The sequence below is a fragment of the Corvus moneduloides genome, chromosome 4, assembly GCF_009650955.1.
Source record: "Corvus moneduloides isolate bCorMon1 chromosome 4, bCorMon1.pri, whole genome shotgun sequence".
Lineage (NCBI taxonomy): Eukaryota > Metazoa > Chordata > Aves > Passeriformes > Corvidae > Corvus > Corvus moneduloides.
Genome location: NC_045479.1, coordinates 73,178,052 through 73,190,626, shown reverse-complemented (window position 1 = coordinate 73,190,626; position 12,575 = coordinate 73,178,052). Strand labels below are relative to the sequence as shown.

The following is a 12,575-nucleotide window of genomic DNA, read 5'->3' as shown; positions in this document are numbered from 1 at the left end:
GACAGAGATTTCCAGGGATTCTCTGCCTGGAATGTGGGGAAAAATCCTGGGAAAACGCCCTAATTCCAAGGAAATCAGAGATGGGATGAGAGGGGACATCAGGTCATTGTCTGGGTGAGTGACATCAACCTCTACTTCCATTATTGGGGTTTTGGGGCTAATTTTGATATAATTGCTTTTAAATAATTAATTATTAATTCATTAAATTAATTAATTAATGGTGGTATCATGCACTGTTCTGTCCTATCCTGAAAATTTCAGCTTCTCTATAATGAATAATTCTGATTAAGAAAGATATTTTTGTCTAATTATTTATTAATAATTACTTCTTAATAATTACCCATTAATAATATTTATTCATAAACAACCAGACAATAATTATCTAGTAATTATCATTAATGAATATTTAGCAATTAATCACTAGTAAATTGTTTTTCTATTAATAATTAATTATGATTAATTTATAGTTAATACTTATTAAGAATCTGTTTAGTTATTGTATTATTTATTAATGAAGTATGAATTATTAATAAAGAATTAATTTTTATATCCATCTTTTTGGTTTGCCCTCATTAATCCTGCTGGACAAAGGTTCAACCCCAGCTCTGTAATTCCTTCTACTTCATCCATTGATATTCCAGGGTTGGGATTGGATCCAACCCCACCCAGGCTCCTCTTGGAGAAGATTCCTTAAAAACCCTTGGAGCTGATTCCAGCACTCACCTTCTCTCCAGGTTCTCCCACGTCCCCAGGCTGTCCCTGCAAGACAAAATTCCCCTCCCAGCCACTTTTCTTCCCTCTTTTCCTCCCTTTTCCCAGGATTGCATCCAAAATTCCCCATGGGATTCTGCCTTTTCCCAACCCTCCCTTTCTCCCGAAATTCCATGCCCCATCCCGCTGGATCTGCCATCTGCTCCCTAGAAATTTTCCCAGCCCAAAGTGGCCATGAAATGAGGTTTTTGGTGGCCTTTTTTCCATCCCTATCCTCGTGCCAGGCCTGGATTTTCCTTGTCCATCCCCTCTTCTAGTTCCCAAAATATTTAGTCCCCAAATATTTGGGGAATATTTGGATCTGAAAGCAAAAATTGAATTTATTTGCCTTAGAAGTCCTGAAATCTTTCGGGAGCACGAGAAGGAGAAGGAAAAATCGGGATGTGGTGGAGTTATTTAGGGATATTCCCACTTTTTTTTTGGTAGGCACGAAGATCTGGATTCATCTCCATTCATTTCACGGGCTGGGATTTTGAGATGGTTTAAGCAGGGAAAGTAAATCTTATCTTATCTTATCTTATCTTATCATCTTATCTTAGCTTATCTAGCAGAAAATGAACATTGGGAATTCCCGTGAATTTCTGGAATTGTAGGATACAATAATTCCATCATTTGGTCGGAAAAGTCCTCAAAAATCACGAAATCCAACCTTTAATCCTTTGTATGGGAAAACTGCTGGAAGTGGGGAACAAAACCCCCAGGAAGGTTCAGGGATAAAGGTGGGAACGTGCCAATGCCAGTTTCCATTGGATCGGAATGTCCTCTCCATAAGCATATTCCCAACTGCCTTCCCCTTTCCAGACCCTTTCAGCACGGGGAATTCTGGTTTCAAAGGATCAGCTTGGAAAACCCCATCCCTACCTTTTCTCCTTTGTCTCCACGGGCTCCAGGAGCTCCCATTTCTCCCTGGAAAACAACCGGCAATCCCTTTAATCCCAAACATTCATGATTCCAAGGAATTTTCCCTTCCCTCTTTGGAGCAGGGGGGTGCTGCTCTGGTTCCTACTTCAGCTTTTGGCAAATATCCGTGGGGGAATCCCTGATTTCCAGCACTTGCATTCCCAGAATAGATTGGGAATGTCCTATCCTGTGCAGTGGGAGTGCAGAGGGAAAAGCACAAATCCCTGGAGCGAAAGGCAGGGAGAAGCGACAAATTGAGGGTTTCCTTATCCCAGGATACTGCAGATGTTAAAGAATTCCATGGATTTGAAGGAGACTGGAGGAATCCGCAGAGGCTGAACTGACTGAGGATTCCCAAAACACAAATTCCATGTTTGCATCAGCCGTGAAAGATTCCATCCTGGAATTTCTGCTCATGCCAATGGCAAAACTGTTGATTCCATCCTGAATTTCCTGATTTTTTCCTGTGATTCCTCAGTTTCCAAAAAGTGAGACAGCTCTGGGAAAATGGATCATTATCTCAGGAATGTGCATGAAAAAGGGGGAAAAGCACTGACCTTTGGGCTGTGGGAGAAGGGATCAGCTGGGCCACTTCTGTCCTTCTGCAAGGGAAAAATGGGATGGGATGGGATGGGATGGGATGAGATGGGATGGGATGGGATGGATGGGATCCATGGGGTGGGATGGGATGGGATGGATGGGATCCATGGGGTGGGATGGAAGGAATGGGATGGGATGGGATGGGATGGGATGGGATGGGATGGGATGGATGAGATCCATGGGGTGGGATGGAAGGGATGGGATGGGATGGGATGGGACGGGATGGGATGGGATGGGATGGGATGGGATGGGATGGGACGGGACGAGACGGGATGGGATCCGTGGGATGGGATGGGATCTGTGAGATGGGATGAGATCCATGGGATGGGATGGGATGGGATGGGATGGGATGGGATGGGATGGGATGGATGGGATGGGATGGGATGGGATGGGATGGGACGGGGTGGGATCCACGGGATGGGATGGGATGGGATGGGATGGGATGATGGGATGGGAGAAAGGAGCAGCTGCCTCCTCCCTGGGATAAGAGCAGGACAGGAGGAATTCCACACCTTAATTCTCCTCGGATGATGAGGGCCTGGATGTGCCTTGGATTCAAAGAGAGGAGAGGGAAGTGTGGGAGCAGCTGGAAAAACTTTTCCCTGAGCCATGGAAAAGACAGCCCTGAGGAACGGGATGTGAGGAAGCAAGGGGGGAATCCCAGAGGGAAGCTGGGGGTTTCCAGGGATCACCAGGATCCTTGGGGTGACCTCCAGACTCCTGATCTGCTCCAGCCTGGATGGGACATCTGGGAGCTGCCAGGACCAAGGAATTCCTGAGAAATTCCTGAGGCATTCCAGACTTCTGGCAACAGCCCATTTTAACCCCGAAATTCCTGGAGGGCTTTGGAAAAGGTGTGGATGAGCTCCTCTCATTCCTATTCCTTTTGGGAATGCAGGGTGAGGGTCACTCCCTGCTTTCAAAGAAATCCATTTGTGGGAAAACCATCCCAAATTTTCCATCCTTAACTCTTGGGAATGGGAATTTTCACTCTTAAATTTTATAAAAATCCACTTTTTTTCCTATTTCTGGGATCTTGTGTCAAAGATCCCTGGAACTGTCCAGGTGTGTCAGGAATGGGCAGGTTTATAATCACCCCCACATGGGAATATCTTCGACATTCCAAGGGGAATTCCAGTTGTTCTGTTTTCCCCCAAAACCAGGTTCTTCCCTTCCCTCACTTCCCTGCATAAATACATGGAGAAGGAGCTGTTTGTCCATGAAAAATGCTTCCTGCAGCAGCTCTTTCCTGCTTTATTTATGGATATTTACCCCTAAATTTCCACATTCATTGTGTCCTTGCCCGGGTGGGAAAAGAGGGATGCACTTCCATCGCTCACCGTGGATCCAGACGGGAATTTCCGAGCTCCCGGAGCACCGGGGGGATGAGCCGGTGCTGGAGCCACCAGGGAAGGGTCACTGCTTCCTCCTGCATCACAGGGATGGCTTTGGAATGGGATCTTTATGGAGCGTCTCTCATGCCTGGGAGATCTCCTGGATCTGTGCCTTGGGATTGCGGAGCCATTGCTGGAATTCCCGTTTTCCTGTGGGAAGGGAAGCAGAGCACCCAATCCATGGACAAGGACTGGTTTCAAACCAACAGGGGAGAGAACTGGATTGGATGGGAGGAAAAAATTCCATACCCAGGGAATGAGGAGGCCCTGGGAAAGGTTTCCCAGTGGATTCCCCATCCCTGGAAGTGTCCAAGGTGACGCTGGATGGGGCTTGGAGCAACCTGGGATAGCGGGAGGTGTCCCTGCCCATGGAATTGGATGGGATTGAGGATCTCTCCCAACCCCTTCCGTGATTCCATGAAATCCCAATTATAAAAATCAATATCAATACCAATAAACCAAAATGATCTCTTCCAACCTTAAGAATTCCATGATTCCATTTTCCAGCTTATCACCAGGCCACGAATCCACCGCCATTCCAAAGCAATAAAACCCCACCGAAAAAATTCCAGCTTGGAACTCGAAATCCCTCCCTACTCCAGCCATTCCCAGGCAACTCCGTGTTTATTGCACCTGGAATATCCAATTGGAATAAGCCAGGAATATTTAAGGCACACAAAGTAAAGGAAATAATTCCTGAGCTGGCGCCTAAATTGCTCCTTCTTTTCCATATCAGCAGTGGGAAATGATCCATTGGAAAAATGAGAATATTCCTATCAAGAATATTCCCAGCAATTATTCCCTGCGCCAAATATTTGGGGAATATTTGGATCTGAAAGCAAAAATTGATTTTTTTTGCCTTAAAAGTCCTGAAATCTTCTGGGAGCACGAGAAGGAGAAGGAAAAATCAGGATGTGGTGGAGTTATTTAGGGATATTCCCACTTTTTTTTGGTAGGAACGAAGATCTGGATTCACCTCCATTCATTTCACAGGCTGGGATTTTGAGATGGTTTAAGCAGGGAAAGTAAATCCTAAACTTCCAGGGAATGTTGGTGAGTGCAGCTCTGTGAGGTTTCCAGGGATGATAATTCCTGTTTTCCTGGATTTTAACAAACCACGGGATAATTCTGCCTCATGGATAACGAACCCAGCAAATTCCTGGCTCACAAGGAAAAAAAAAACCCAACAATTTGGAGCCAATTAAAACTGGAATTCTTTCCTGGAAGAAGATGAGGGAAAAAGGGATAAAAGAGGGATGGGTGATGTGGGGATGACCAATCCAGGGTGGTTTTTTTTGGGATAAGGGAGGGAAAATCTCCCAGGGATGGCACCATGGGATGGATTTTCCCATCCCTCCTTCCTGGGCTCATTTCCTTGGGAATGGCTCTAAAATGCTTCTGATTCACATAAATCCTCATGGAGGTGATTCCAGAGATTCCAGAGGCTGCCTGGCTGAGGTTTGGAATGTGCCCTGGGATCCCATTTACAGGGAATTGCTGGGGGTAATGAGGCTCCTTTAATTCCATAATTTTGGCCGTTTCCTGCTTCCGGAATGAGGCGCCTCCAAAAAAAATTGGGAAGCTGCTGCTTGCTCAAGGAATGATTCGCTGCTGGCAGGGGAAAAAAAAAAAAAGGAAGGAAAAGAGGGAAGGGAGAAAAGGAGGGAAGGAGGAAAGGATCGGAGGAAACGAGGAGAGGAAAGAGAAAAACGTAAATAAAAGGGAGAGGAAAAACCAAAATATTCCCGCAAAAAAAAGGAAAGGGAGAAATAGGGAAAAGCCAAGATTCCAGGGAGGAAAATGAAGCAATTGTGGGTTTATCCACATGGAGATGAGGGGGGTTTATCCTAATTAACTCTGGAAAGGGATAAGTTTAAATCCAGGGGAGCTGGGGGGTGGAGGAGCAGGAATTTTTTGGGATGATCCCATAATCCCAAAGCAGCGGCTCAGCCATGGATGAGCATCCAGCCCTGCTCCGGACACGTGGATCAGGGCTCATCCTGCTCTTCCCAGCGCTTCCTTTGCTTCCAATTAACTCCTGCCAGGAATTGCTCCTGGGGGAGGAGCTCCTGGGCTATTCCAGGCTCCATGAACCTTGGAACAGGTGGAAATTTCATGATTCCTGCTGCTGCTGCCTGGAAAACCGGCACGAAAAAAGGCAGGAAAACCAGCAGGAAAACCGGCTCCATTCCCTCCTTGGCATCTCCAGGATGTGGGAGCACAGGGAAAGAGGGGCTGCAGCTCTTTCCCTGCCTTTGGAATCTGCTGTTCCCTCCTCCTAAGGGATTTTGCTCCAAATGCAAGCAAGGAAAACATCCTTGGGATGCAGATCCCATCCTGCTGAGGCAGTTTGGAGTGTCCTAAAAAATCTGTGGGACTTGTTCTATGTTTATAAAGCTCCTGAGAAAATTGGGATTATTGGAGACACCAGTGGAGCTGCTGGAGAGATTCCAGAGGAATCCACGGAGCTGCTCCCAGGGCTGCAGCCCCTCTGCTCTGGAGCCAGGCTGGGAGAGCTGGGGGGGGCTCACCTGGAGAAGGGAAGGCTCCAGGGAGAGCTGAGAGCCCCTTGCAGGGCCTAAAGGGGCTCCAGGAGAGCTGCAGAGGGACTGGGGCCAAGGCATGGAGGGCCAGGAGCCAGGGAATGGCTTCCCAGTGCCAGAGGACAGGGCTGGATGGGAGATTGGGAATTGGGAATTGCTGGCTGGGAGGGTGGGCAGGGGCTGGAATGGAATTCCCAGAGCAGCTGTGGCTGCCCCTGGATCCCTGGAATGTCCAAGGCCGGGTTGGACACTGGGGCTTGGAGCAGCCTGGCACAGTGGGAGGGGATGGAATGAGATGATTTTCCAGATCCCCTCCATCCCAAACCATTCCATGATCCTAAAACCCAAGGGATTTGGGCTCCATCCTCGGTGCTTCTCCAGCTTCACCATTCCCAGCAAATGGCGTTGGTGCATCCAGGAGGAAAAGCAGAGCCCATGGATGCTCCTGGCACATCCCAGAGTCTCCAGAGCCGCAATTCCCACTCCAGGTTTTTGTGTTTGAGCCGGGAGCCCTCTCGTGGCTGCTGAGCCATCGTTAATTCCAGCTCCGGGATTAACCCTGGAATTCATTCCCGAGCCAGGGCATGGATAAAGGGATGGGAAGTGTTCGGCAAACTGGATAAACCAGAGCGGGATTTCCTGGAGCAGGATCTTCCCACCTGGAGTTATTCCCTTCCTTACTGCCATCCCTAAAAATCTCCTTGCTGATGCTGTTCCTGCAGCTCCAAGGAAATATCCAAGGGATTTTCCCCTTCACGTTTTAAAGCTGTTGCTGTCCTGCCTCTGGGTATTCCCAAGAATTCCATAGGGATACAAAGATGTCCAAACTGGAGGGTGCTGGGTTTGGTGCTTGGCTCTGGAGCAGGACTTGGGATGGGAATCTCTGCCCAGGAGAGCAGGAAAACAGAGGGAAATGGGATTTTAGGGATCAGAGAAAATCCCCAAATTCCTCCTTAAACCCTAAAATCCTCCCCTTTAAATGAGTTGGATGCTCCAGAGCACAGCAGGAATATCCTGGAATATCTGTGGAATATCCTGAGACATCCATGGAAAGTGGGAAGGAAAAGGAAATCTCTTGTAGGGAGCATATTTTGGATTCCCTGTTTGGAGTGTGCATTATCCCTGTTTTAAAAGTCTTGGGAATCATCAACTCTTCAGTCAGCCAATCCCAAATAATGGACGGATGGCGTGGCCAGATGGGATCAGATAAAAAGGGATCATCCTGGGTTTTTACCCCCCTGTCCCCCCAAAAATGCGGAATTAACCACCAAAACATTTCCCAAGGGCTTTTCCTCACTCCCATCCTGCCCTTTCCAGGAGCTCTGGCGTTTGCCAGGGATTTGGAGAAGCTGTCCCAGCACTCAGATCTGCATCCCAGTCCCTTCCAGTCCATCACTGGTCTGAAATCCTTGGAAAAACATACCTGGCTGGTGTCCTGCTGAGGTTGTCCCTCCAGCCTCTCCTCCAAGGGCTGGAGGAGCTCCAGGGAATGGTTTCCCTGCGGATCATCTGGATGTGGTGGGGGCACAGCCAAGCTCTGCAGAGGGGAATGGATAAATGCCGACAAAATTCCATTAATTCCCAGAAAAAGCGGAAAAGACGGACAGCAGGAGCCTTTCCCAAGCCCTGACACTGATCCATGCATCCCCATCCTTTCTCCAGCTCAGCTTCCCATTAAAACAGGGGCAAACCTCAAAATTCCAGTGATCAAGCTCTGGGAATTGTAACTCCTTTGCATCCATCCAGTCGGCACCAATGGAAAAGGAAGGATTCCCTGGGGGATGGAGGGATGCTCCAGTGGTCCCAAATCCTATTTTCCAGTTTGGGTTGGGCTCCCAAAGCTCAACAGAGATAGTTTTGGGGCCTCTGTATCCCAAATCCCAACTTTTGCTGGCTTCAGGATTGGGTCTTTTGGTGCAAACCTCCCCTCTTAAGCCCCTAAAATGCCCTAATCCAGTTTGGAAAAATCTGGGAAAAACCTGAGGACACGGGAGGAGCCTGGGGCTGAGGGGGGGCATCCTGTCCCACCTTGTCCAAGTCTCTGAGGAATTGGATCATCCTGATCCAGCCACTGAGGGAGAAAAAAGCCCAGGAGATGCCTCCAACAGGAAGTCCAGCATGGAGAGACACCTTAAAATTGTGGATAAATTCTGAATTCCCATAAACAGGAGCTGTTAATCAGGATGCAGGTGGCTGGAATTAGTCTGGATACTCCAAATGAGGCCTCTGGAGTCACAGAATCATGGAATGTCCTGAGTGGGAAGGGACCCACCACGATCATCCAGTCCAGCTCCTGGCCCTGCTCAGGACATCCCAATAATCCCAACCTGGGAGTGTTGTCCAAACGCTCCTGGAGCTCTGGCAGTCCCAGCATGGACAATCCCAATCAATCCTGAGAGCAGGATTGGATACATCCCTGCCAGGGCAGGAGACAATCCACAGAATCCCAGGATGGACAGGAATTCCAGGACCATCGAGTCCCAGCTGTGCCCGATCCCCACCTTGTCCCCAGCCCAGAGTCCTGAGTGCCACATCCCGGAATTCCTTGGACACCTGCAGGGATGGGCACTCCAAACCTCCCTGGGCAGCTCCTGCCAAGGCCTGAGCGCCCTTTCCATGGGGAAATTCCTGCTGGTGCCCACCCTGCCCCTCCCCTGGCCCAGCCTGAGGCCGTTCCCTCTCTCCTGTCCCTGTTCCCTGCCAGCAGAGCCCGACCCCCCCGGCTGCCCCCTCCTGTCAGGGACTTGTGCAGAGCCACAAGGTCCCCCCGGAGCCTCCTTTGCTCCAGCCTGAGCCCCTTTCCAGCTCCCTCAGCCGCTCCTGGGGCTCCAGCCCCTTCCCAGCTCCGTTCCCTTCTCTGGACACGCTCCATGTCCGTCCTGACTGGAAGAGCCCAGACCTGGACACAGTAAAAATCCCAATTTCATCTTTCCTGCTGTTTCTTTTCACCTCAGGGAATGCTCCAGACTGTGACACCTCCGGAACCTCCAGCTCCAGGCTCTGTCCTCCTCCTGTCACCTCGGTGCCGGCCGGGACACGGTGGGAAGTGTCGGACACCAGTGGATCCTGTGACACCAAAACAAGGGATTGGTGTGACAGGGACAGCCCTGAGCTCCCAGGATCCACACCCGTGAGGAGCTGGATCCTGGTGGCTTCATTCCGACTTTCTCCAGCACCCTCTGTCCCACTTGGTGACATTTCTGACCCAGGATGGGGTGACTGGGCAGCAATTCCTTGCCGGCCACATCCAAACTTCCCTTCCAAAGAATCCTCCTCCCTCCCTGGGATCCCTTTTGCCGTTGAGATCCCACTCAGGACCCCTTTTGGTGCTTCCAGCCCCACTCCCACCACTCCAAAAGCCCCCAGAGGGCACAAGGACACTTTGGTGGCTTTGGGAATGGCCTCTATGGACAACAAAGCTTGACTGATTCCTTTATTCCAATTAAAAAATCAATCATTTCCATCCCTTTGTCCCGAAGACCCCAGTGCCAGCCATAGCCTCTCTGAAGCCACCGTGACCTGCTCGATGACAGAGGTGACCCTGACGCCTTTGGTGGCTCATTCCCACCTCCCTCGTTCCCTGGAGGTCCGTCACCCCTGGCAGGTGGCACTACTCACGTTGACAGGCACGGCTGCCTGGTTTTCCCCGGAAGTTTCGCTTGTCCCAGAGCCAGCCCGGTGCCACAGGAGCCCATCCAGCCCATCCCGCAGCATCGCGTTGGAGAGGTCCCTCAGCAGCGCCAGCTGGAACCAGTGCACACCAGTAAGGCAGCCCAGTGCCACCTTCCTGTCCCCAACACGTGACAATCCAAGAGCAGCCACCCAAAACCAAGGAATGATGGATTCCCAAGGACTCACAGGGCAGGGACAGCTGAGGGATGGTTTAAATACAGGTTTGGGATCAAGGAGTTGATCCGTGGAGCTTTTGTGGGGTCTCTCCCCATCCTAAATAAAAACCCCACATTTGTGGCCTTTTTAGGACTTCAAGGGGACTTTAAAAAGAGGGAGAGTGGTTTTTTCCATGGGAAGATGGGGATGGGACATGGGGAAAAAGGTTTTAAACTGGAAGAGGATTGAGGTTGGATATTGGGAAGGAATTTTTGGCTGGGAGGGTGGGGAGGTGCTGGAATGGAATTCCCAGAGCAGCTGGGGCTGCCCCTGGATCCCTGGAAGTGTCCAAGGCCAGGATGGATGGGGTTTAGAGCAACCTGGGATGGTGGAAGGTGTTGAGGTTGGAATTAGAGGAGCTTTAAGGCCCAAGTGTTGCTGTCACGGGGGCCTCAAAGCCACCACCCACCCCATAAAACGTCAGCAGAAAAACTGTCCCAGAAATATTTAAATAAAACCTGGAAAAGGAAATGGAATGAACCTTCCTGGGAGTTCTGGGGCAGCAAATGTCACCTCCAGAATTCCAGAGAGAAGAGATGGAAAAGCCGTGGTCAGGAGGAAGGGCAAAGGATCTCCTACCTTGATCCCATACACTTCAAAAAGCCTCTCCAGGTCCTGCAAGGGGAAAGAAGGGTCCCAACTTCTCCCCCTCTACTCTCCAGGAAGTTTCTCCTGGAGGTGGCTGATGGCCAAAGGGACACAGATTGGGTCCCCTCGGCCATCCCAATCCCCGACAGAGAGGGAGGTGCTTCCAACATTTATATGGAATTAAATTTTGATTTATTTACCTTCATTTCCACTCCTTTTCCTGGTGGGCCGGGTTCTCCCTTGGAATAAACGAGATCAACTCATTAATTCCGTCATTATCTCCAGGACGAGCAAGAAGAGGAAGGGGAATAATCCCACATGTGACCCTTCCTCTGCCACCAGCCCATTTCGTAATCCCTGATAAATCCCATTTAGGGGTTTGAATCCCACCCTGCTCCATGGGCTCCTTCCCTCCTCCAGAGGACACCGGCACAGCTGCATTTTGTAGGGAAAGTCTGGCCCACGAGCAGCATCCAAGTGAGGTTTGGGCCAGAGCTTTGCTCCATCCCCTTCTCCACCTCTTGCCCATGGACAAAGTGTGGAAAAGGAAAGGTTTTTGAGGTCCCTCGGTGCCACCAGTGCAGAGGACACCAAGGGGGACAACGGCCAAGGTGTCCCCTTGGTTGGTGGTCCCTTCTGGAGGTGGCCATGGTGCTGGTGGCCCCACACGTGGCTGGGTCCAACATCTCCAGCGGGATGGGCTCCCACAGGAGGTCACAGTGATGGAATTCCGTCTCCAGGTGGGAGATTCTGGATCGTGCACAGATGGAATCGTGGATGAGCCGCAGGGGTTTGGGAGGTCCAGCCTGGAGGCTCCTGGGGTGAGGAACATCTGCTGAGGTGGGGCTGAGCTGCCTCTCTGAGGGGCTTCATTTCACTGAAATCCGGGTTCGGCATCGACAGATTCCGGTGGAATGAAGGGCACCAGGAAGGCCCCAGTGGCATATCCAGCCAAGGTGTGCCAGGGAGAACTTGGGATGCCCGTGCCCTGGATAAATCCTTGCTTTTCCAAAGGTCTGGATCTCATGGCAGCCAGGAGATCTCCCTGTCCTGGTGCTGCTTCCTGCAGCATTTTCCTCTCCATTAAGGAAGGAGTTGTTCCCACCTTTAAAGATCTTGGATGTGTGGGATCTGAAGGCATTCCTCCTTCCACCCCTTTCCATGTGCTCTTCAACTTGCAGGAGGAGGAAAGGAAGGAACCATCTGTGAACATCCTGGAAATTTATCCTGTTTGACTCTTGAAGAAGCTCCTTCCTAAAGAAGTTCCGTGGAGATGTGGGACCATGGCCCCAGTGTGACCACAAGCTCCTGAGCCCACCCCAGGAGCTCTGCTTCAAAATCCCGAACTTTTGGGGGTTCAGAGGAGACCTGAGCTGGGTTTTCCTCCTCTCTGACCTGCTCGAGGTGGTGGCACCACCACAAAAATGTCGCCATGGACTCAGGACCTACCTTTGGGCCTGGGGGGCCCCTTTCACCTCTCAGGCCGTCCTTCCCAGGATCTCCCTGAAAACCAGCAGGAATGTGTTAGCTCCCCTGTAAAATTCCCATTTCCTGTGCGCTGATCCCACACTAACTCCACCTTTTCCTGAAGGACCAACCAACCTCTTCTTGTGTCACCCTAATTCCCATCTTTAAGGTAAATTTGGAGCAATTCTGCTCTTCACTTGAAGCTTGACCTCCAGAAGGGCTCTTGTTCCTGGGAGTTCTCCTGCTTTTCCTTTTTCCATTGCTATCCCATCTGGAATAACGGAACTACCTCTTTTGCAACCCTAATTTTGCCTTTATTTCCCTGCCACCACATCTTGGCTGAGGAAGCAACATCATTTCTTCGGGAAAGCCTGGGATTGGATCTGTTTTGGGCTGACGGATCCATGGGGATATTCCCTGCTTT

General features: G+C 50.3%; 1 protein-coding gene across 29 annotated transcripts in view; it reads right to left on the bottom strand.

Annotated features, from left to right (window-relative positions):
- Positions 1-12,575, bottom strand: part of LOC116443165 (collagen alpha-1(VII) chain-like) — a 94,051-nt gene that overhangs the window by 29,127 nt on the left and 52,349 nt on the right. For 24 of the 29 annotated variants that reach the window (XR_004239767.1, XM_032107094.1, XM_032107098.1 and 21 more), the window contains 11 exons: positions 12,134-12,187; positions 10,885-10,923; positions 10,676-10,711; positions 9,827-9,952; positions 9,158-9,274; positions 7,632-7,745; positions 3,612-3,815; positions 2,784-2,873; positions 2,229-2,273; positions 1,633-1,677; positions 724-759 (listed from right to left, as the gene is read on the bottom strand). Coding sequence is in view for 28 of the 29 variants with exons in the window: in XM_032107094.1 (XP_031962985.1) it covers positions 724-759; positions 1,633-1,677; positions 2,229-2,273; positions 2,784-2,873; positions 3,612-3,815; positions 7,632-7,745; positions 9,158-9,274; positions 9,827-9,952; positions 10,676-10,711; positions 10,885-10,923; positions 12,134-12,187 (906 nt within the window). In the remaining variant the exon portion in view is untranslated. The remainder of the gene's footprint in view (positions 1-723; positions 760-1,632; positions 1,678-2,228; positions 2,274-2,783; positions 2,874-3,611; positions 3,816-7,631; positions 7,746-9,157; positions 9,275-9,826; positions 9,953-10,675; positions 10,712-10,884; positions 10,924-12,133; positions 12,188-12,575) is intronic. The other 5 variants (XM_032107100.1, XM_032107123.1, XM_032107106.1 and 2 more) reach the window with 4 other exon arrangements.